We start from the raw sequence: 24270 nt of genomic DNA on the forward strand, positions 1-24270 counted from the left end.
TTGGGCTCTCGTCTCTAAAACATTTGCCATCACTGCCTTGTGGGGTCCTTACCCTGCTCACATTGCATGATGAGTCTCTTTATAAGTCAACCCAAGACATTGTCGTAACTAGAGTTTCTCCTTCTTCCTCTTGGGAAGCAGTGCTTATGGAGACGCAGTGGTTGAGCTGGGCACTGGAGCTGTGGTGACGGGAAAAGCTGCAGGGTGCAGTTCTTCTGTAAACAGGTGCCCTGTTTGGCCATGAGGGTGACGTGATGCATGGCAGCTTTGGGGCACTGAATGGCCATTTGCGGAGGTATTCTCTGCTCAGGAGAGACTTTCTCCTGCTTATTTTAGACTGGCTGACTGCTAACTGCCTGAAATTGCCCCAGCCATGGTGTGCGTGGGATTCAGCACAGGACGCATCAGGAGAACTTGGGACCCGCAGTGACAGGCAGAGGAAGTGGGCTGTGAGTGCCAGCTCCCCCGGCAGATGTTCTGAGGAGAGATGGTGGTACCCAGCTCAGTGTTCACATTTCTGCCCCGGGCCCTTTTCTTCCAGGTGATCATAAACAGCACAATCACACCGAATATGACCTTCACCAAAACGTCGCAGAAGTTTGGGCAGTGGGCCGACAGCAGAGCCAACACAGTGTTTGGTCTGGGGTTTTCCTCTGAGCAGCAGCTGACAAAGGTACGTAGTTCTCTCCACAGAGTGGTCAGCACCACGCTAGAAGCCACCCTCGTTCAGAAATTGCCTGAGGGGATGGAGTGGTGCTTTTGGTGAGTAAGATTCCTGTTTGGTTTCCATTTTGCCCTCTGGCACCGCAGGGCTGTCACAGCAGGTTTCTTGGAGCAGCCAGCTGGGGAACGGAAATTCATCTCTAACAGATGCTGCTTTGGACCTGAGGCTGCAGCATGGGGAAGCGGCAAGCCCAGTGTGCCCCTTATCGGGCATCAGCCCCTGCTCCCTGGGCCCAGCAGGTCAGGGTACACTCGGAGGGGCTGACTTGTTTGCCTACTTTGTGCTGACTAACTTTTTAGGCCCCCTGTGAGAATAGAACTGTTAGAGTACTGTTACCTTAGTACTCCTGATCTGGCCACAGTGCATCTTGATGAAGTAAGCTTGTCGTGTCTTTTAAAGGATCGCACAGTTTGTCTTTGACAGCCGTCGATACCAGTGACTCTCTGCAGCTCTCAGAGAGGGCGAGTCGGGTGATTCTGAGAGTTCTTAACCTGGAGTCCCTGCATCCCCTTGAGTGCCATGCAGTTGGGTGGGAGGTATGATGTGTGTTGCTTCATTTGTAGGGAGAGGATTCCCAGCTGTGATTTGCTTCTCCAGTGGCCCAGACACCTGTAGGTGACTAGAAAGGCACTGGAGGGCAGAACATGGCCGAGCATAGACGTGGGGAAATAGAGGGAACAAACTGCCTCTGAGCAGCCTCATGCAGCCATAGGAAGGAGTTGGAAGCCTATTTTAGTAGAGTAAGCTTCCTTTTAGGTTGCTAAAGCAGTTAAGTAGCAAGAACATTTCGGGTGGAAGTAATACTGACTAGTTGACATGACACGGGGATTTATGGGAGAATATCAGTTTCTCGGAGAACCTCAGGAAGGGTCAAAAGTCCAGGCCCTGGGAAAGCTCAGAAGTCTGGAAGGGCTGCCTGGTCTCCCGGGTGAGTGTACACTGCCTTCCTGCTCTGCCACCGCTGTGGTTCTATGGGTCAAATATACAGTCCCTATTCCTGAGGCCCTTTACAGAATCCCAGATTCTGAGGAGTTCACAGAGTTGCCTACTACACTCACCTGCTTGGTTCCTTGTGTGTACGAAGGACAGCTTTCACAGATGGAGGACGTAGGTGAGTCAGGAAGCTACCCATCAGGGGCCTGCTGATCCGAACCCTCCACTTGTCCAGTGAATGCACATGTGTAAGTACACACACACACACACACACACACACACACACACACAAGCCGCCCCACACCCAGTCACAGGGGGAGTTTCCTGATGGGGACCTCACAGGTCCTCCTCTGCATTCCAGGTACTTCCACGAGGACTCTTTCCTGGAAGCCTGGAAGCTCACACCAGCCCAGTAGCATCCTCTGCCACACTGTCCACTTATGGATGCATTGTTTTCTGGCTGCTAAAATTCCCAGATCTCCATACGTCGGGGTACGGGGCAGGAAGCAAAACTGTAAGGGTAGGTCATTGAACGTTGTTATTGTTTAGCTCTAAAATGGCCCCCAGAAAAAAAAGAAACAAAGAAAACAGTAAAATATCCTCCAGAGCTTCCTGTGTTTTAGAAGGTTATTGGAGTGTGTGGGTGCTATAGCTGACTTGGTGGAAGGAAGGAAGGCTTAATCAGAAAAGATGGGTCCCCATAAGCATGACCTGGAAGGGTGTGTCTCCCTTCCCAGCTCCTGACTTGACTCTCGCTGCTTCCTGGCCACCGTGAGTCGAGTGGTTTTTCCTCCCACCCTGTGCCTCTGCCATGCTTTTTTGTTTGGATCCAGATAACAATAGACTGAAATGTGAACCAAAATGAACACCTCTCTTCCTGTAAGTTGCATGTGTCAGTTATTTTGTCCCAGTGACAAGGAAAGTAAGATTTTGGTACTAGAGAAGTGTGGTTGTTGCTGTGACTACCTAATCATGTCGTTCAGAAGCCTTTGGAATTGGTTTGTGGAAAGAGTTAGAAAAGGTTTGGAGATGGCACCTAGAGAAGTCTAGAATACTGTAAGCTGAGCTTAATGGGAAGTTCTGGTGAGTTAGAAGACCAGAATGCTGATTTAAAAGGCAGACAGTAAAGACCAAGCTCAGGAGGTTTCAGTTGGGAACAAGCATTCCGTTGGCATTGGGACTTAAGACCTTGTGTGTTATGCTCTGGCAGAACATTCTCTACATTTTGCTCATGTCCTGGAGACTTTGCAGGAGACTGAGATTAAGGATAGCATACTAATTATTCTGGCAGAGAAAATCTTAAAGTAGTCCAATATTCAATCTGTAGTATGGATACTGCATGCTGCTTTTAGCCAGGTTCATACTGAACATCAGGAATATAAACCCCATTTGAAAAAGTTTCAGTTTCCCCAGGAAGGAAGGGCCTGCAAATTTTTGGCCAAGAAGATTTTGATTGCTGAAAAGATTAACATTAAAAAGAAACCCAAGCTGGGACAACAGAAATGTCCATTACGTTACAACAGGACAATGGAAATGTTACTTTTAGGGCATCCCAAGAATCAGCAAGACTACCCATTGCATGCTGAAGGATGCATATCTGTAAAGCTTTCATTTGAGAAGAGAACCCTCAATAAGGGCCACATGGGGAACTGGTTTGCAGGACTTGTTTCACAGTGCTCGGCCATCTGAGCACTTAGAGACCACTGAAACTGTGATCCAAAGGTGCCCAACTACTGCTTGAGCTGGTGGCTGACCTTGGCATCATCTATGTGATGCTAACTTTACAGGCATGCAGAACGAAAGAGTTGTGGGGTCAGGGAGACTTCCACCCGGGCTTCAGAAGAAGGTCTCTGAGGCCAGGCAGTGTGCCCTTGAGAGGGCAGTGTGTGAAGCTGTAAGAGTGAAGCCTGAAGTGTGGTGAAGACCCCAGGAAATTGGAGAAGCCAGGAATGTAGAACATATGAGGAAAGCCACAAGGAGCAAGCAAAGCCAGCCGAAGAGAAGCCTTAAGAGCTGCACCCACTAGCAGTGCTGTAGAGACAGGGCCACCCAAGCCCCTTGGAGTGCATCTCATCACCACAACTTGCCCTGGGTACTTGACGTGGAACTGCAGAATTTATGTTTGCCCTACTGGGTTTCCATCTTGGTCTAATCCAATTTCTATCTCCTTGTTCCTCCCTTTTGGAATGGGAAATTTTACCCTGGGCCATTGTATGTTAGAAATGTTTAACTTTCTTTTTGATTTTTACAGGAGCTCACAGCTAAGTTTGCTTTGAGTCTGAGAGTAGACTTTGGAATTGAGCTTTCCAGCAGTGTTGGAACTGTTAGGATTTTGGCAACTGTTAAAGACGAACTAAATGCATTTCATATAGAGACATGCATGAGTTCTTTAGGGGCTAGGAGCAGAATATTCTGGTTTAGATCTAAAATGACTCTCAAAGCTGTGCATGTTTGGAAATTGATTGTATTCTGGGATGCTACTGCTGACTTCCTTTCTGGTTGGAGGAGGTGGGTCACTTTGGGTAGGACCTGGAAAGATGTATCTCCCCAGCTCCTCCCTTGATAATTTAAACTGTCAGGTAAGCATCTTTTCCTCCACCATGTCCCTCTGCCATGCCATCTTTCCTTGGAGCCAGCCAACTATGGACTGAAACGTGTGCCAAAATGTTTTTTTTTTTTTCTTTAAGTTGTATTGAATATTTTGTCCCAGCAATGAGAAAAGTGACTGAGACAGATGTAATGATGGGAGATGTCCTCTCTACCCTGCTGCAGGTACCATGGCCCTGGCAAGTATGATACTCAGCAGCTCAGCAGAGCTCTGCAAAACCTGCTGCTTCTGGCTGATAAGGGACTTTGAGGACCTGAGAATCCTCTGGCAGCTGAGTGCTTGCTTCACTGCATCTGCAGAGTCCTATTTGCAGCAGCCTCATATGGTGCAGGAAGCACATGGGTAGGGGGCACTGGCAGATCCAGGCTGGTTGTAGGAAGAAGATGAGTCACTGCTGCTCCTGGGAGCAGGGGCCAGTGTGGTCAGCTGTCACTAGGAGCTAAGATGCTGGGAGGGAGGTCTGCTGTGTTGGCAGCTGGACACAGCACAGCCAGCAGTCAGATGGTTCTGGCTCTGAGAGCAGGAGTGTTTTCAAGGCAGTATGGCGCCTTGGCCAGTGAGCCAGCAGCAGGCTGCCTGAGGTGGGTGCCGGGCCTGAAAGATTCTTTGGCTCTGAAGGATGGCGATTTCTGCCTAGCGTTCATGTGGAACATGACTGGTTCCCTTTGGGCCTATTCACATTGCTATTTCCCCAATCTCTTTATCATAACCATCCAGCTTTGTTTCCCCTCCCACACAGCTTGGCTTAGTCATTTCCTCAGGGTTTAGTGTAGACCCTGAGCGTGGCACAATGAGACGGTCTGGGTTGAGCCCACAGAGAGAGTGTCCCCTTGTCTTGGTCTTCCTGATAACCAGAGTAGCAGAACAAAGAAGTGCGAGGAAGCTGCCATGAGTTGAGGAGTGTCCCTGATTTTGATTTGGGGGTGAGGATGCTGCTAGTGGCTGCCATTGGATGGCTTCCTAGGTCATGCTGGAGTTTATGGACTTTATCCTGTGACCTGAGGAGGATTTTAAGCCCAGAAGGAAAGTGATTAGATTTGCACTTTAAGTTGATTTTTTTCCCCCTTTTTTGGCAGCAGGTCAGATCAAATTGTTTTAGTGCAGGGCAGTGCTGATGCAGAATTGGAGAGATTTTAAAATGATTGAGCCAAATTGGCAGAAGTTGGTGGGCAGATGAGGGCGGCAGAGACTCTGGCATGGTGATGGGTAGTGGCAGTGACGCCCTCTGTGCTGTGAGGGCAGAGAGAATCTGTGCAGAGTGGAAGCCAGTGTGACAGTGATTGAGGGAGGGAGTGGCCGGAACCTCTGTATGAAGGGGGGCTGTCTCCCGCAGAGGTATCTGGGTAGATAGGAGCGCCCTTAAACCCAGTGGCCCCTGCATGCAGGCTCACTCCCACAGGAGGTGTCGGGAGCTTAGCCCGCTGGGAAGCTCCCAGGGCCTGGCTGAGCCCATCTCAGCACCTGCTGCTGATTGTGTCCAGGCTGGAAGTTCCTTCCTGATGCCCAGGATGGTTTGAGTCACTCATAGCTTCCCAGAACAATTGCTTCATCTTCAGAGGAATCGCAGTAGCTACGAAGGATGAACAGGGAATGCTCCTATGGAAAGAATAAAAAGGAAAACTCAAGCAAAAACTGAAGCAGGTTGTTAAAGTTCAGTTATTTGTGCTCCAAGAGCTAAAGAACCTTGAGCTGTGCTTGCTTGCAGGGGCGGTTGCTTCTAATTTTTCCCAGACAGAAGAAAACGTCCTGTCATTAAGGGGGAGTATCCCATCTTCCCAAGTCTCAGGCTCCCCAGCCCTCGAGTCTCCGCCCTGTGACTGTGACCTGCCATTATCACAAAGACTTCTCAAATAAGCTCTCACATGTTGCCTTTGTCCAAAATATTTCAAGTCAACTTTTCCCCTTCCCTTTGAAGTGAATGATTAACCACACATTGATAAATCACTGTGAAGTAAGGCTGGCAGTCTCGACAAGTGGCAATTAGCTAGCACCAAAGGAACTTGGGTCTGAAGGGTACCCAAGGAGTGTGCTGAGGGACAGCTGTGGCTGATAGTACTGACTTCCCAGCAGCCAGTCACAGCCCTGGAGGGCACTGGTAACCAAACACTCAGGCAGGAGAAAGGAGCCATGGTGTGGATACTTCCACTTAGAAACACTATGAACACTTTTCTCTCTAACCCCCAGAAGGAAAATAGATACCTTGCTCTTAATAGCCCTCATTATAAGAACCACTTCAGAACCACCATCCAGAAAGCATCACAGGGAAACTTTACACTCTTTAGCTAGGCTTTCCAAAAATAGTCGAAGCTGTGAGTGAACGGGGCCTCATCTGTCCACCCACAGGAGAAGACGAAAGACCTTGGTATGCTGAAGAATGTTGAAAAGGGATTTGCATGTTAGGATGGAAAGAAGAGCTTTGCAAAAAGAGACAAAGGGATGGGGAACCAAATACAAGGATGAAGCCAGGCATGGTGGTGTGTACCTGTAATCCCAGCACTCTGGGAGGCCGAGACAGGAGAATTGCAAGTTCGAACATGGCCTGGGCAACTTAAAGAGACCCTATCTCAATGAATGAATGAACGAACAAACGAATGAATGGGGTTGTTATTAATTTATGTGCTGCCAGAGTGAGCACAAGGGGTGGTTATTCAAGTTTAGATTCTTACTGGCATCTGACCTCCAGTGGTCACAGTTCTGAGCTTGGCTTCACCTCACGTGGAGGTGAGGTGAGCATTCTGCCATTAAGAGGGAGCCACGCAGGGTGGAGTCCCAAGTGCCCCATGCTGTGCCCTGTGCTATGCCACACATGTGGCTTTTGCTTTTTACCCATTTCAGTGATCTCACCTATAACTCAGATCTGTCCCCTGTACTTACTGCATTAGCTCAGTGTGGGAGGACCATTACCCAGCCTCCTACCTTTCTATCTCCAGATTTAAGAGTCTGTTTCCTGAATAGATGATATTAATCATCCTTTCGGTGTTTTAGTTAGAATGTGTTTGGCTGCAAGTAATAGAAAACTTATCACAGTGTTTCAACAAGCAGGATTTTTCGTATGCAGAAGACAAGTCCTGAGGCGGATGTTGCTGGCACTGGTTCTGTAACCTTCACCTGAGAATTGTGTGAGTTGCTTGTTGGTCTCTTCTTTCATTAGCCTTTCCCTTATGGTGCTGAGATGGCTTCTTAAGCTCAGTTCATCACATCTACATTCATGGCAAGGGGGAGGAGGTAGGAGGGTGGTGCCGCATACTTTCCTTGGAAACTCCTGTGTTAGATTTCGTAGGTCTCATTGTAGTCCTGGGTCGCTAGCCCCTTCCCCCACAAAATAAAGAGATTTCTGTGATTGGCTTGCACCAGGCTTTCATTTTCCATCACCTAGAAAATTTTCCACTGCAGACAAATTTGAGATTCTCTTAAGCTAAGAGAAAAGAAAAAGGATTTTTTGGGGGGACAGGGTCTTGCTTTTATAGTTCCAGGGACCTTCAACGTTAAGAAATCCTCCCGCCTCAGCTTCCCATGTGCCGAAATTATAGGCATGTACCACCGTGCCCACCAAAAAAGGGAATTTGGAATAAGCACAAGCAGTGTCTTCCACAGGTCTTCAGTGGCCAAGGCCAAAAGAAGCAACAAATAAAAGCAAGCCCTGCTTCCCCTTTCATTCTCCGTGATGATGATAATGATTTTGATTAAAATTATTACACAAAAGACTGCAGAAAATGACCTTAATAAGCAAAGACTTGAGAATTTGGCACCGTGTTGCAGAAACCTTTGATCCATGGATTTCATGTACAGGAATGTGTTCTGCAGAAATTATTGTAACTGAGTCCAAAGATTTAGCTACAAGGATGTTCTCTGCAGCATCATTTATAAGAATGGGGGTGGGGAGAGAAGGAGGTGAAGAGGGACCCGAGAGGGCCGGTTTGAGGGAGGAGAGAGGGAGGAAGGAATCTCAATGTCCCGTAGTAGAAATTGTTTAACTCAGGCTGTCTTTCAGTATATTCTTAGTTTTACAGCAACTGAGATAATGTGGTAGAAGATGTTATAACCACTTGGAAGTGTTGCCATACTGTTAACTTCAAAAGAGGTTATAAAATGACATGTGCACCGTCATTCTGTTTTTTAAAAGAACCATGTGGGAAATACGTGAGATGGATGCATATATACAGATAGATAACTTCAGTTGATGTGGTTAGTGCTTATCACTGGGTCTTAGGGCTATAGGTTTTAAAAAATGTATTTTTTTGTAAACTGTGGTTTTGAAGTTTACAAGCATATATGCTCTTTTAAATAATAGGGGGGGTGTTAGACAACCTGAGAACTGGAGGGATTTCCCACAAAGGACAGTCCCGGGGCACCAGGGCCCGGGCTCTCTTCACAGGACTGTGAAGGCAGTGCCCTCCCTCTGTTCTGCAGGCGCTTAGGGCTGCTTCCGGTTTTTCATTACTGTGGATAATGCTAGGATTATGATTGTTGTATTGAAGGCCTTTTTTTTCATGTTCTCCTTTATTTTCACAGAATAGTTTCGCAGAAGTGATATCACTGAGTCAGTAGGTATAAAGGTTTTTTTTCTGCTCATGATTCGCATTTCCAAATTGCTTCTCAGTGGGCCTGTACCAAAACACAACGCTACCAGAAAGATCTTGCCAGTGCTGGGGTTTATAATTGTATTTAGTGTTTGCTAATTTAGCAGGCAAAGAATGGCAGCTCATTATTTTGATTTGCATTTCCAGCAAGGCTGAATGATCTTTTCTGTAAGTTGTTCAGTTGTTTTATTTTTAATTCATAGATCTTGCCATTTATCTGTTGGGGTTTTCATATTTTCCTTTTCATCTTGTACAGACTCTTTCTATAGTGAAAAACAATAGCCCTTTTTCTGTGGGCCTAGCCTAGCTATGGATATTTCCCCCAGGCTGTTGTTTTCCTTCTGAGTTCGTTTTTTTCCCCCATTTTATATTCAAAAGTTTTTAATTATGTACTCAGTGGCCTGTCACTTTTGTGACGTTTTTGTTGTTGTTTCTTCCAGTTTTAGAAATTTACCCCTTCACCCCTCAAGCAGAAGTTTGATAAATGTTCAATTCTGTTTGCATCCTGATTTTTAAAGATTACACTTTTTTTTTCATACTTCCCTCTTTAACTTATTAGTAATGTATCATGCCAGAAGTCTGGTAAGGATTTAAATGCCACCCCCCCCATTTACTAAAGTGAAATTATACGTGAAGAAATCTTTCTCATTAATTTAGCACTCTTCTTTGGTGATAGCTGATTTTTCTCTAACTGGAAGGGCCCACTCCTCACCTGCGTGTTCCGTTCCATCTTGAATCTGCTAGTAACGTCATTTTCGATCATGTATTTGATACAGCTTTTCCTATTTCAGGAAGTTCTAAACTTATTTTCTGGAATTCTCTTCGTGGTTTATACCTATTTGAATACAAACAACATCCTCTACAGACTTGAGGTCCTCGGCCGGCCGGAGCCAGGTCTTCGGCCTGTAGTATTGTCTCCTTCCTCAGTGAATCAGATTCCCTCTGGCTGCTTTCTGCCAGGTGTGTGGGGAGGGGCAGGGACTCTGCCATCGAGCAGTTCAAGACAAGATGTTTTTACTGAAGGAGTCCCCAAAAAGAGGAAAGGGGTTTTGTGCATCCCTGCTGAGTCTCGTGGTTTTAAGCACAGGTAATATGATTTCCCACTGACAGCTCTGAGGAATTAAGCATACAGCCCCGTGACTGTGGCTTTATTAATGGGCCTTGTGGAAGCAGTACCAGGTGAAACAGAAAAGCTGCCCTTCTCCACCTAGACCAGTGATGGCAAACCTCTTACCCTTGATCTTAGCCAAAAGGCCAAGAAGCGATGGTGAGCCTTGTAGAGCTTTCAGTGATAATAAACAGCCCACTGTGGCATGCGGGCCATGGGTTCGCCACCACTGCCCTAGACCCTGGTGCAGCAGGGCTCACCAGCACCTGTTACCTGTCATGGTTTCCCAAGGCAGACTGCTGCTGCTGGTGTTGTGAAAACACTGCGAGGAGAGCCTGTGCTCACAGACAAGTGAGTCCTCAGCAAGACCTCAGGATTTTCTGCAGCCCTGCACCCCGCTAGCTCTTTTTGTTTCTCAGCAGTCATGTTTGAGCTTCCCCTTGCTTTGTAATATGGGTGCTGCCTATTAGCATTGCCTGTGGTGTGTTCAGACAGTATATTTGCTAATTAAATTCCATTGCCTTGTGGGTGACTGTGAGCCAGTGATTGATATGATTGCCCTGAGGTTTTAAAGAAAATTTTTGTTATGAAAATATTAAAACATTAAAAAACAGAAGGCATAGAATAATGAGCACATGTACAAATCACCTAGATTTCAAGTCATTAACATTAACACACTTCATCTCTTTTATTGTTGTTGAAATACTTTATAGCAGATTGAAGGATGATTAAGCATCTCATCGTAAGCCACACATTGCATTTTACTGTTTTGTATCTTAAGCTTTTAAAACCTAGCGTACTGTACTCCTTTCTCCAAATCTTTTGGGTGTTTTTCTTTTTCGTGACATGGACCTACAAGCCTTTGAAACAGGAAATTTGATACCAGAGAGCCATGTGTCTCTCCCTCTTTTAACAAAATGCCAGTAGGGTTTGTGAAGTTTTTCAGATTCCTTCTGTGATGGGACTGTATTTCTTCTGTTGCTTTTGTGTTAATTACTGTTAATCTGGGGTTTTAAATCTGTTTTTAATATTTCATTATTAAGCCAGCTTCTGTCTTCTGAGATTTACTCAAGCCTTGTCTTGGCCAATAGTGTTTACTGAAGAGAAAAGAGGCATTCTTTAAACTCATTTCTTTTTAATCTCAAATAAAATTCTTCTGGCTTTATATGAAATTTATTGGGTTAAAACTGGATACAAAATAATAAAGATGGGTTCTGAATAGTGGCCATGAAGAAAATTAATAACCATTCTTAATAACTGTTCTTCATGTTCAGTTTGCAGAGAAATTTCAGGAGGTAAAAGAAGCTGCCAAACTGGCCAGAGAAAAGTCCCAGGAGAAAATCGAGACCACGAGTAATCATTCCCAGGTAAGTAATTTGTGCACACAATAAATTGAGTGTGATCAGTGATTGAGATGCCTCATCCCGTCACTCTTGGCAAGAGATAGAGGATTCTAGCAGTAGGGCATGTTGAAGGCCTTTTCAACTCTTAGCCTGCTCACAGTGAGATGGAGGTGACATGTTTTTATGAGACTTGAATTTTTCAAGATGTGGTACTGTAATTTTTGACAGGAAATGGTTGATGGAATTGGAGTTAATGCGGGTTCCCAGCCCCTGAGCTACATTCTGTGGTCACTGTTCACAGCCAGTGGGGAGGCAGCTCTCTTCCTAGCTGCGGGGAGGCGAGCCCCCCACAGGCGAGCCCCCACCCCCAGGATGCTCATCAGCCGCGGACGCCTTGTGCCCATTAGAGGGGAGCCATGTCTCGCTCCCTGTCTTAATGAAATTCAAGTGGGAGAGGGTATTCCCACAGCTGTGTCTCAGTTGGAGGAGAGCCTCTGTGTCAGTAATTGAGCGATCTGTCTGCTTAGAAGTGTGATGATTAACTAAGAAGGACCCATTTTAGCCAGACATAAAGTACCAGCATTCTTGGTGTCTGCGTTGTATATGGAGTGAAAGGCTTGGCAGAAAAACTCACGGAAGAGGAGACTTCAGGACCAGCACGATGGCCTGGCTGGACAGGACAAGCAGCTGTGCCAGAACACTGTGCGAGACCTGCCATTCCTCAGCAGCGAGCAGTTTATTTACTAGTGGTTTGCTTGTGCCTGGTAGTCGTGGACAGTGGAGGTGTCCATGACCATTGACCAGGAATGGCATGAGGGTCACGGACACGGTGAGGCAGGTAGGGAGTGACGCCGTGAAGGCGGGAGAAGGACAGAGGCAGCCACAGTTCAAATAAGGAAGGGACAGATGTCCGGGACAGCACCAACGGCGAAAAGCAGGAGGTCTGGGCGTCTGGAACTGCCAGGCTCCGCTGAAGCCCTGACTGTCAGCCTCCCAGAGCAGTGAGGAGAGTGAGGCAGGAGCCGGAGCCTGGGAAGGCGGGAGTCCACAAAGAAGGCAGAGAAGGGAAGTTCCAGCATCACCGCCTTCCCGGTAGGGGTGGCTTCAGCATTCGGCACTCAGAGCAGGGCAGGGAGCACCTCGGGCCCTGGCACTGCCAGAGACTTGGCCGCTTGGGCTGCTTCACAAAGGTAGAATTTAGGTCTTTTATTTCTTTTATTTATTTATTTATTTTTACAATATTGGACCTTTGCACTGCCCTACCTCCTCAGCTCCCTTTTTTATTTTGAGACAGGGTCTAGCTGAGCTTCCCAGGCTAGGCTCCAACTTGGTAATCCTTCTGCCTCAGCCTCCCAGAGTGGTATGTGCATAGGTAGGTCTGTCTTGAATTTTTTTCCCAGCACCTTGGCCTGGGCTTGTCGTACAAAAGATGCCCCTGGTGGATTTATGGAAATGAAAGTGTATGAGGCTGCAGGTGGACAACAACTCTCCTGAACCTTTCTGAATAACTGTAATTTAATCTAAGTGCTACTGGTTAATTTAGTGTACCAATTACTTAGTAATGTCTGAGGAGCTATAAAACTGGACACAAGTTTTATAGAAATTTTTTCTAGTCTAGAGACTTGCTAATACACGGTCTTGGTCTTGCTGGGGACAGTGGCACACATACCTATAATCTCAGCTACTTAGGAGGCTGAGGCAAGAAGATCGCAAGTCAAGGCCAGCCTGGGCTCCATAGTGAGAACCCCATCTCAAAACAAATAAAACAAAACAAAACTATATATAAAAACTATATATATAGTCTTTTTCAGAATATCATATATTATAGACCTCTCTTTAAACTTAAAAGTCAGAATTTCTCTGTAGATGGTTTTGTTTTAATATTTGTCCCCCCAAAAGTATTTTAAACCTTAAAAAAAAGTATATCCAATAAAATATCGTTGTGTATATATTAATTATATAGAAATGTTTTTCTCTCAAAGCTTTACTTTTGTTTACCTTTCCTGATATTTCACCAGAGAGAGAGCATTGTATAGTTTTTTCTTTTTATTAGAAATCAGTCGCTTATTTTCCTGAATCTCTTAGAGAATGAATACTTTGACCCAGTTTTCCCAGTAGTTGAAGATTTAAGCAGCCTAATTACAAAAACCGTAAGGATTTTGTGGCTATTAAAACAATACATGTTTATTGTATAAATAAAGCATGTATCATACTTGAAGAAGAGAATGAAAATCACCTGCTCTGTCCCTATTCAAAATTGTTTTAATGGCCAAATAGTATTCCAGTGGGGACATGACTTACTCCACTAAGCTCTTAGAATGTGGGACATCTGTGCTGTTTCTAGCTTTTCATCAACATAAATAACACGGCAGCGATGCATGTTCTTGCCGATCTTTATATGTGTTAAGGTTTCTTCAGGATGAATTCTTGAACAGGAGGTACGGGTTGCAGGCAGGGATGTGTTTAAAGCTTTTGATACACACTGTACACTGCCTACAGAAGCATACAATTCCTACTCCCACCAGCAATGAATAAGGGTTTTTCTTCCTACACCATCACTAAGAAAGCTTTGTTGATTTGACAGATGAAAAATGTATCTCATTGGCTTTTTTAATCTTTTATTTTTTTCTAATGACATTAAATATTTTTGTTTATATGTATTTTTCTTCTGTAAATATTAATAGTCCTTTTCCTTTTTTAAAAAAAGTTATATTTTTTGTATTGATTTCCTAAGGGCTTTACATATTTTCTTTAACCTGACAAATTTTGAACACATATAAAACCAGGCAGAATTGTACAATGAACCTCCAGGTACCCATAGGTCAGCTTTATTAATTAGGAATTTTTAACCAGTTGTTCTATCTATCACCCCCATTTCTGCTCTTTTATCCGTATTTTAAAGCAAATCCCAGATATATTATTTCATCCATAAATACTTCAGTGCATAGCTCTAAAAGATAAGAACTCTTTCAGGGTTCCTCTGCTGGGTGTGGTGGTGCGTGCCTATAAACCAAGCACTTGGGAGACTGAGGCAGGAGAATCACCATGAGTTCAAGGCCAGCCTGTGCTACATGGTGAGTTCAGGGCCAGCTGGAACTGCATAACGAGACCTGTCTCAAAAGAAAACGAGTTCTTCAGTAAAGAAAAGGCATTAACATTTTGCATATAACATCTGCTGCAAATACTTTCCCCAGGTTTTGTTTGCATTTTAATCTTGTTCATGACTCTTTTTTTTTGCAGTGCAGGAATGTAAAATTAGTCAAATTTATACATGATTCCCTTCATAGTGCTTTCCTTTGCCTTTATGCTTATTGGAGGCTAAATAAAATCTAAGATCTTATCCAAGACCAGATGAGATTTCACCTCCCTGTGGTCTGGCTTATTGCAGAGAACACTTTAGGATATTCATAACAATGCGAAGTGGTAATGGAGACAGCAACACCCATATCTGGCTCCTGGTTTTTAAATGGATCTGATGATCTAACTCCCTATAGCCCAAGGATTTTTTAAAGTTTTTTCCACTTTAATACTTCTTCTCTGCCTTCATTCACTATGACTTGTTCTTTTTTATTGTAAACCCACCATCCCTTTTAACCTGTTCCTTCTATCCTATGGCACTTAAGAAGTCCAGATATTCAAGCTTGCTAGGTCTGTCTGTAAAGTTTAAATTAAAAAGGAGTGGCCCCAGGTGTTCTCTTGTCAGTAAAGTGGGCAGACTTTATGGTCTCCGCGTCGCTTTTGAGGGTATTTCCCCTGTAACTGATGGCCTTTGTTAGCCCCTCTTTTGCTTAATAGTGTTCACTGCCTTCTGGTTGAGTAAGTTGGTTTGTCCACACTCACAAACACGTAGTTTCTCACTGTGCCTAATTTGCTGCCAACGTGGGGACAAGCAGTAATGTGTGGAGACAATTCACTTTGGCCAGAAATCTGGGTGTGAAACCCCGTCTTCTACTCAGGCATCCAGCGTGAACGGGACAGACGATGAAAAGGCCTCTCACGCAGGTCCAGCCGACACGCACCTCAAGTCTGAGAACGACAAGCTGAAGATCGCGCTGACGCAGAGGTGAGCCTGGTTAAAACCCAGGGCCTGTTGTGTCCTCATTCAGCACTTCCTGGGGGACGGGGTTTCACAGAAGTGAGAGAAGACTGGGCCCTGCTCACAGCCTCCTCTCTTGTCTCCTGGTCAAAGGAAAACCAAGAGGCTTCACATTCATGGCCCTTCTCTGTCTGGCCAACCACTTCAACAGCAGTATGTGTGTGAAAGTGTGGAGTGTATGTGTGAGAGCGAGAGTGCAAGTATGTGGGGCAGTGAATTGTGTGTGAGGAACGGTTCATGAGTGTGGGGAACAGTTCATAGGTACAAGAGAGTATATGGGATGTCCCTGTGACTGGGCTTTGTTTTTGAGGAGACACACATCATTTATTCATATGTAATAAGATTGAGTTTTAAAGATCCAACAAAAGCATATAAAAACCTAAGAAACAATGAAAAATTATATGAAATCACATGAAAGTCAGTAAGCAAAAAGCGTCACATAGGTACATGGTATATGTACTTGAGGAAGAGAGTTCCTTTACTGTTTGAACTGGGACCATAAAATATACATATGAATGAACTCGACAAAAACCGTACAATACCTGCCTGAAGCAATCTTTAAAATGATTTTGAGGTCCATAAATCAATCATTTAACAGATAGAAAGATACATATTTTCTCCTTTAAAAATATATTTTTCCAGTTGACCATATCTGTACATATTTATGAAGTATGGTGTGACATTAAATGTATGTGTACAGTGCATAATGGTCTGAATAAGAGGCATATCCTTCACCCCAACACAAAGCAATGTATTCTTTTGGGAGGTGGTGAGAAGACTTGATATTTTGTAAGGGATCAGTTTCTGCCAAGTAGATCTACACACTTAATGTGATCCCCAAACTGGAATCCAGAAGATTTAAATTTTTAACAATGATACAAGCTGTGCTTATATTTCTGTGTCTGGAGGACCTTGGCGCCTTCAGGTCATCTTGCTCGCCTGGCCAGGTGCATCAGCCACCCCCAACCTTCTCTCTGTGCCTGAGAAGCTGCCCTCCCAGGCTTGCCAGTTTAAGAGCTGTGTCATCTTAAGAGCTATCCTGTCTAACTTCCCACATTGTACAGATGAGGAAACTGAGTCCCAGGTGGTCAAGTGACTCTCAGGCCAAGGTCACGCAGCTAAAAGTAAATCTTCCCATCGCCCGTGCTGCCTGTCTTTCACTCAGGGCTGCAGTTAAGAATGTCCCACAGACAGCCAATCATATTCCACAGCTGGAGCCACCGCAGGGCTGGCCCTTGCCTCCCCGGTCAGCTGGCCTGGCTCATGGTTATTGCTTACTTCCTGTGGCCGGACCTGGGAATCCAGAAAGCAACTTCTGCCTTTAGACTCTGGGTCATTGTCAGGTGAAAGACAAAACTGTGACCGGTCTATTTTCTTACTTGTCAGGCAATTGTGAGGAATTAGTTGTTTAAATCACATTGGGCTGCAGATGAAAAGGTTTCATCCCTACAAATAAATGTTTTCAAATGTGAGTTTAGTGAACAAGTGAATTACAGGAATGGATGTGAAGCCACTTTCCTAAATCAGCTTAAACTCTCAGTCACCAACTCTAGAATTCATCAGATAATAACATTTTACTATTTTTTCAGTCTGTGGTATTTGAAACTGAAAGTGTATTTTCCAGTCACATTCCTAGCGTCTTGAGGCTGTGGGCCGAAAGATAACACAGATTACTCAGTCACAGTTGCATTTGCTTTAAAAAAATTTTAAGAGGCCTTTAGAAAGAGGACTCTCCTCAGCCAGACATGAACTTATGGGCTTGTCACGTGTAGCTTGGCCTGTCACCTTAGGTCACATTCAGCACCACAGATTGTGGGTTCAAGAGGAGAAAGGAAAGGGACTGTTAAGGAAACAGTGACCAGTGACTGAGGAGAACCTAATTCCTGTTTGTTTTAAACCTCATCCTCACTGAGCACACAGAATAAGAAGTAAAACGGGGCCTCTGTGGTGAGGGTAGAGGTGTTCCATAGACCTCCATCTCCTCACACCCCTGAGGTGACAAGGTCACGGGGCAGCAGGTGCTCCTTCCCACACACAGGGTGGGACGCCCATTCTGCTCACAAGAGGCTGATTCCCAGTCGCTGTCTCCCCGGGCCCTAAGCTCTCAGCTGTCAAGTCTGGATTCCCCTCAGAGCCCTGAAAAGGCATGAGTGATGTGACGCCATTTTTATATGGAGCTGGGTTGTCTGTCTGCATGTTATTTAAACCTGAAGTCCTTGGGCTCCAGAGAGGTGTGCGTGGCTTTCAGGAGCCCCTCAGAGGGCCCAAAGTCTACCCCAGGGTATAGAGCCTCTGTCCTCAGGCTTATTTCAGGAAGCGCGTTCTGTGCAGGGGGTCAGCAGGGAATGAAGCTCTGTCTCTTCATTCTTTAAGACCTTGGTTCTCTTCTAAGGTAATTTTTTAAGAGAGTAGCCCAGTGAAGTGACATGTTTACCCTAGAGAGAGGCCCTGTCCCTTGTGGGTGTTGGTCCATGCAGCCAGCAACCCACCTAGCTCCTGGTGAGAGAGAGTATGGGCCCCCCTCGGCCAGTCTGAGGGGGGACAGGGTCCCCCTTCCCCGGGTGGGTGGAGATGCAGTGTAATGGACAGCACCCTCATCTCCCTCCCTGGCATCCCCATCTGCATCCACCCTGTCTCCTGCCTTGCAGTGCTGCCAATGTGAAGAAATGGGAGATAGAGTTGCAGACCCTGCGGGAGAGCAACGCCCGGCTGACCACGGCGCTGCAAGAGTCGGCAGCCAGTGTGGAGCAGTGGAAGAAGCAGTTCTCCATCTGCCGGGATGAGAATGACCGGCTCCGCCACAAGGTGGGCCTCAGGGACCCACAGCAGGAGGCAAGGCGGGGTGGGAGTCGCAGGAGATGGGATGGCCAGGTCCTCTCTGTCCTGCCTTGCCCTCCCTCTCACTTTGCCCTCCCCGACGGGCAGGAGGAAGACTTGCTGCCTCTCCACTTGGAATATCCCTCCATCTCCCTGCCTTTCCTAGTAGAAATGGACCATGTAAACTATTGATTTATTACTGTTATGGAAGCAAGCTTTATATAATTCCTACTGTTAAAGGAGAAGATGAATGAACAAGGCTGTGACCTTGTCCCTCTCAGAGGCTCCTCTGGTGCCCGTCATAGGTGGCCTTGGATGTGGATGCCCTTCCCTGGCGTTTCTGTGGCACCATGATCTTTAGTGGAGGAAGGGGACCGAGGGGAGGAGAGAAAAAACATCCAGGAAATAGTGAGGCGCATCTCCTCAGAAGCCCCACTTCCCTTCAGACCATAGTTTTTAAAATGCAAATTTAGAAGTGAGAAAAGATTATGCTGCTTATAAAGCACAAGGAAGGTGGGCGCTGATTGCTGTTGGATGCGTTCTACTTCCCGACTTTGAAGTCCTAGCATTTAGCTTTTCAAAATCCACCTGTAACCTTGCCCGCAAGAGTCACTGTTGCTCTGCCCTTCTTCCCAGTTGAGAAGGGAGTGTTAGAGCGGCTGAGAGTCCTTGTTGAGGTCCTGCGCTTCCTGTGCTGTCCATGTTGTGGTAGTGAGACCCTAGCCACCCCAGCATGGGCACACAGGCTCTGGACCCTGCTGCGTAAGTGCAGGCCTTTGGCGGACACCTCACATTTAAGCTGATGTTCACTGTCCCCCAACCCACATGTGTGACCTGCTCTGCCCAACCTGGGCAAGCTGCGGTAGATCAGCTGTAGGTTGCACATAAAGCTGCCTTGTGTCATTTTTTCATCTCAGCATTGAAAGTGCTGACAGTTGGAGGCACCAGGCCAACTGCTGACTCTGTACCTTCCTGACCAAGGCCTGGCAGATCTGCCATGGGGATCAATAGCCCTTTCTCTTATTCAAGGAAAGAGCTGAGCTTTTCTAGTCTGAGCATGGAAATCATAGGCAGTGGGAAAGGGGTGGGATATGTTTCCTTGGAGGAGGGTGGCCCTTCCTGAGGGTACACGTCAGGAGCTTGATTTCCAGGATGGAGGTGGCAGCTGGTGGCAGTTGGTGCAGGCCACCTCTGAGAAGTGTCCTCTTGCCAACCACCCATGATGTCAAAGGCTGCTGTGACTTGTGGGGACCCCATCATCATGTTGCTTTCATGTTAGGCATTAGTTATCCTCCTGCCATCCACTCTGTGTATGTCTTTGGGTCCTCGAGAAATGCTCAGCGTTGGGTGGCAGTGGGGTGTCGGCCTCTGCACACTCATCCCACACTGGCACCCTTTGGAGCGGTCAGACCTGGGAAGGAGGAAGAGATAGAGCCCTGGAATTTGCCTTCAGTCTCAAGGAAGACTGGACAGGCCTCTCTGCATGCATCAAGGGGAGGGCCACCTTTGTGCTCAGGGTTTGAAATGTCATTGTTTCCTGTTTGGGAGCCACTGACCCCCTACCATGCTGGCTTAAACCTTTGACATGAAACAGAATAATTTAGAACATGTAAAAATCGTTTGGGGAACATCTGGGGTGTGACAGATCTTTAAAAGAAATCCCTCTGTGGCCACAAGAGAAAACCAGAAGTCCAGAGTATCCAAAACTTGGAGCTTGTTCATAGCCACAGAAAAAATGTGTTGAGTGGGTTGGTTTGTGGCTTATTTTTAAAGAAAGCATAAAATATCTGTGGGAGTCTCCTGTTTAATGACTAAAGTCAACTAGCATCCCTGCTTTACTGTATGTTGTCTGTGGAAGATTGACGAGCTAGAAGAACAGTGCAATGAGATAAACAGAGAAAAAGAGAAGAATTCGCAGCTGAAGCGGAGAATCGAAGAACTAGAGTCAGAACTCCGAGAGAAGGAGACGGTGAGTAACAGGGCTCGAGCAGGGCCCTTGGCATCCTCTGACCTCTGCTTTCTACCGTGAACACAGCAGGTGTCCTGGAGCATATGACCAGCCCTGGGCCAGGGCACCAAGACAGAGAGCCAAGTGTCAAACCAATGTGCAGATTCTAGAGCAGAGCAAGGTCTCACCATCACTCTGCAGCCTCGCATTGTGTTGAGGATACACAGTCAGTGACTCAGACCCAAGAGTGAGTTAAACATTTCGCAGAAAACCCCAGTGCTTCTGTGGGTCATCTGTCATCACAAATTAATGGAGCTAGAGCTACCGTGCAGTCATTTACATTCTGGGAGTTAGGACAGTTAAGTACACACACATTAGACACCATGGGCAAGTTACCAAGCCTCTCTAAGTCTTAGTTTCCCCATCTGCAAAACAGAAATCATAAAGATACACACCTCTTTCTGGTGGTGTGTAGACACCTGCAGACACCTGTGATCGTGCATGTAACACAATTAGCTCCTGGGATCTCCTCATGTTTAAGAGTAGCATCATCGACATTATTATTTTTGCAGACCGGACAGGTTCCAACACTGACACTCATTAGTGCCTGTACATGTTAATGATTTTCAAGAATACATCTCTCTGAGTGTTTTTGAAAATTTCTGTCTCCTATAGGAGTTGAAAGATCTCCGAAAACAAAGTGAAATCATACCTCAGCTCATGTCAGAGTGTGAATATGTCTCTGAGAAGTTAGAGGTAAGAGGGTATGCATCTGTGCTGGCTCAGATGAGAAGGTGGTGGTCATGTTAACTGATTTCTTCCCTCCCTGTCACTTTTACACTCAGGATGGCAAAGAAGAGTAATTTTCTATTCGTAAGAAGCTGGCAATGATTGCCCACCACCCTGGTCCCTGGGGCAGCCTCAGCAGCCTTGGTCTTTGGTTTTGCCCCCTACACAAAGGATGCACATAACCACCATCCAGGGCACACAGAGACAGTGAAGAGAGGGCACTGGGGTGGCCTGACAGCACAGGGTCAAGGCACAAGTCCACAGCAGGCACTGCCTGGTCCCTAACTTTGGGCATCACTGTGGACGGGCCTTCCTCGCTGATCCATAAAACGAGGGTGTTCAGGTGCTCCTTCACCTTCAGGTCTCCGCACCTTAGGCCCCGTGACTACATAAGGAGCACTTCCTTGAGTTACACAAGCCCACTTCTGTATTGGTGACTGGTTCCTGGGCACATGTCCAAGAAAGCCCCAGTCTGTGCCCACAGAATAAAACTCTCGTTTGACATGAAGAGTGCGTGCAAGGCTCAGATGTCCTTTGAGGGCACACAGCTGTCCAGTCTGATTTACCCAATTGCCGCTCAACTTGTAGGGCCCAGTGCAGAAGGCCCTCCTGGTGACAGCATCAGAGGCGCAGAGATGCCTGTCGCCATGTAACAAGCATAGCTTGCGTTCCCTCTCCAGGGCCAGACATTGGCCTGAGGCTGAGGAGGCCTCTTGGAACTGCAGGACACTAGCCACTGTTCCTCTCAGGGTGGAACCCAAAGGTGGCCTCTGCTGACCAGCCTGGGGCTGACAGTTCCCAAGCCAGGGCTTCAGACCATCTCCAACAGACCCTGTGTGACATCCCTGTGGAAGAACTCTGCATTCTGCATCCTGGGCTTGGACTTGGGTTTTGGGCCAGGTGTTAGTCCCCCCAGTTGGCCTTTTGGTCCCCCCACCGGGGAACAGGCAGGGAAAGAAGAGCCCTGAAATGCCCGCTACCTCCTTTCCAAGATCACAGTCCAGGCTTCTGTGTTGAGGAGCTGAACTTGTCTTACGACTTAGCACCCAGCCCAGCCTACGGGTCTGATGGAGGAAGCCCTGTTCACGGGAGCAGGCTCTGCCAATGGCTGCCATTACTGTGTCCTAGACCCTTCTCCCTTTTTGTTTTCTTAGGCAGCAGAGAGAGACAATCAGAACCTGGAAGACAAAGTGCGGTCTCTAAAGACGGACATTGAGGAGAGTAAATACCGACAGCGCCACCTGAAGGTGGAGCTGAAGAGCTTCCTGGAGGTGCTGGACGGGAAGATCGACGACCTTCATGACTTCCGCAGAGGCCTCTCCAAGCTGGGCACGGACAACTAGGGCGGTGGAGACCGGGATGCTGTGAGTCCCACGTGTGTGTGAGTCGCAGTAGGACTAGGACACGCTCCTCTTTGCGTTGCTTCTGTAAATGCCGGCGCAGTGTGTCATGTGTCCAGACCAGGTGTGCGTCCACTTGCTCCTCTCTGGAATAGAAATCTCCTCTTGCTTCTCTGGCCTTTGAGGTTGTGGACAACTGGAAGATTCTGACTCAGGAATCCAGAACTAGGTCTACCTTAAACGTTTACGCAGTCAGGGCAGGGATGTTTATATCTTTCTTAAGGGCTGTTGCAACCCTATAACTTAAAAACAAGTCTTTTCTAATCCTAATGTCAGTATCCTTTATGACAGGCCATCTTGCTCCTTTGGTTTTTTTTTGTTTTTGTTTTTGTTTTTTTTGCTCCTTTGGTTGAACAGTACCCAGAGTATGTAATTGCCCACCAGGTTCCAGTCTGTGGGAGTGTGGGGAGTACAACTTCTCTGTCAGTCAACACTGGGATGCTTTAAAGCAAGCCTGTAGTGGAGACCTGTCCAGAGAAAAAAAGCACATTTCTGGCAGGTGTGCCTTTTGGCCTAGGAGATGCTTGCCTCCACCACACTCCCTTCTCCATTATATTCGGTTGCGACAGTCCTCCTTTCCTTGGTTTGAATTTCTGAGCAGATGTTCATGCTGTGGGAACAATGTGCAGTGAGGGTGCCTAGCTCAGTGCCTGGCACGAAGTAGGTGCTCAATAAATATTTGTTCAATTAAACGTCTAAACAGAACTTAATGTTTTAATCAAACCTCACAGTGGAGTCAGACTTGTTGAATGACACGCTCTTTGTTGAGCTAGGTAGTTATCAGAAAGAAAGACACCAGCCGGCCAAACCCAAGAGTGGCTCACATGTAGCAGACACATCAGAGGTTGGTGTGAGGCCCCCCAAGAACTTGGCCGTGATGCTCCAACCCCGGGGGGTCTCTGTCCCCAGGGGTCTTTGCCCCTGGGACCATATTCACTTCCAGTCATGGTGGCCTGAGAATTCCTGAACACTGTGTGGCACCCCAGGGCTTGGGGACTAGGGTGTGATCTTACGAAGGGTTGGAGAGCTGAGAGAGAAATTGTACAGGCCCATGACGGTGAGAAAGGAGGTGTGCTCATCCTGGGAGCTTTGGTCTCAACAGCAGAGCAGCTCTGCCCGGGTCTGCTCTGGCCTTTTGCGGTTCCTGCTAAGGAAGAGACTTGAACCATAAACCTCTCCTCTCATACAGAGCTGCTCATGGGGCCAGTGGCCCTTTGGATGCCACGGTGTCCATCGGGAAACATCACCCTCACCGCTAGAGGTTTGAGTCCCTGGCCCCACACATTCCTAAGTGTGCTTTGAGCATGGGAAGGCTTTGCTGCCCTCTTACCCCTCTGAGAAGCACCTAGGAGAATTTTTCCCTAGGGGAACAGTTTTTCATGGGGTTAGAAATTCTTCCTGCTGGAATTGGATCCATGAGCAAACAGCCTGAGAAGGAGGGCAGGAGCCCTGTGGGCAGGGTCCAGACCCCAAGGTGAGTGACTGAGTCCTCAGCCCCCCTTCCCCAGCTGAGCTGTCTCTGAGCAGGGAAGTCTTGCTTGGGATAGGAAAGAGGGCAGCCTGGTGATCTGGGCACCAGGGTACTTTAGGGGAGACCTTGCAGGCTGTGTGGAGCTTTGAGCGCACAGGGCTCTTAGACAGGAAGTGGGAAGTATGGTCAACCCTGCTATGATTCAGACCAAGGGGTTGCCCACCCTGTCCTCTCCGGGGAGCTCCAGGTGGCTCTCGGGACAGTAGGTTGCAGCTCCTTACTGGCTGTTCCAGGAGACCTGAGAGCTGGACCGGCCATGAGTTGGTCCTATGGCCCAGCAGCAGAGTAAAGGGGATGCTTCTCAGGCCAGCTTGGGCCGCTGAGAGGTGGCCTCTCACTGCCCTGGAGCAGTGAACACTGGGATCCAAACACCCTTAACTAGGGCCTTCTGGT

General features: G+C 46.9%; 1 protein-coding gene across 6 annotated transcripts in view; it reads left to right on the top strand.

The window, feature by feature from the left end:
- The window catches only part of Homer2 (homer scaffolding protein 2), a 157299-nt gene that overhangs the window by 118748 nt on the left and 14281 nt on the right, over positions 1–24270 (top strand). For 4 of the 6 annotated variants that reach the window (XM_013512494.1, XM_005381473.1, XM_013512493.1 and 1 more), the window contains exons 3-9: positions 542–673; positions 11228–11320; positions 15253–15359; positions 18041–18197; positions 20068–20178; positions 20833–20913; positions 22101–23042. In XM_013512494.1, coding sequence (XP_013367948.1) covers positions 572–673; positions 11228–11320; positions 15253–15359; positions 18041–18197; positions 20068–20178; positions 20833–20913; positions 22101–22289 — 840 coding nt within the window. In that variant the 5' untranslated portion in view covers positions 542–571 and the 3' untranslated portion in view covers positions 22290–23042. Of the gene's footprint in view, positions 1–541; positions 674–11227; positions 11321–15252; positions 15360–18040; positions 18198–20067; positions 20179–20832; positions 20914–22100; positions 23043–24270 lie in introns of those variants that run through there. The other 2 variants (XM_013512491.1, XM_013512490.1) reach the window with 1 other exon arrangement.

The sequence above is a fragment of the Chinchilla lanigera genome, unplaced genomic scaffold, assembly GCF_000276665.1.
Source record: "Chinchilla lanigera isolate Chin_1 unplaced genomic scaffold, ChiLan1.0 scaffold00015, whole genome shotgun sequence".
Taxonomy (NCBI): domain Eukaryota; kingdom Metazoa; phylum Chordata; class Mammalia; order Rodentia; family Chinchillidae; genus Chinchilla; species Chinchilla lanigera.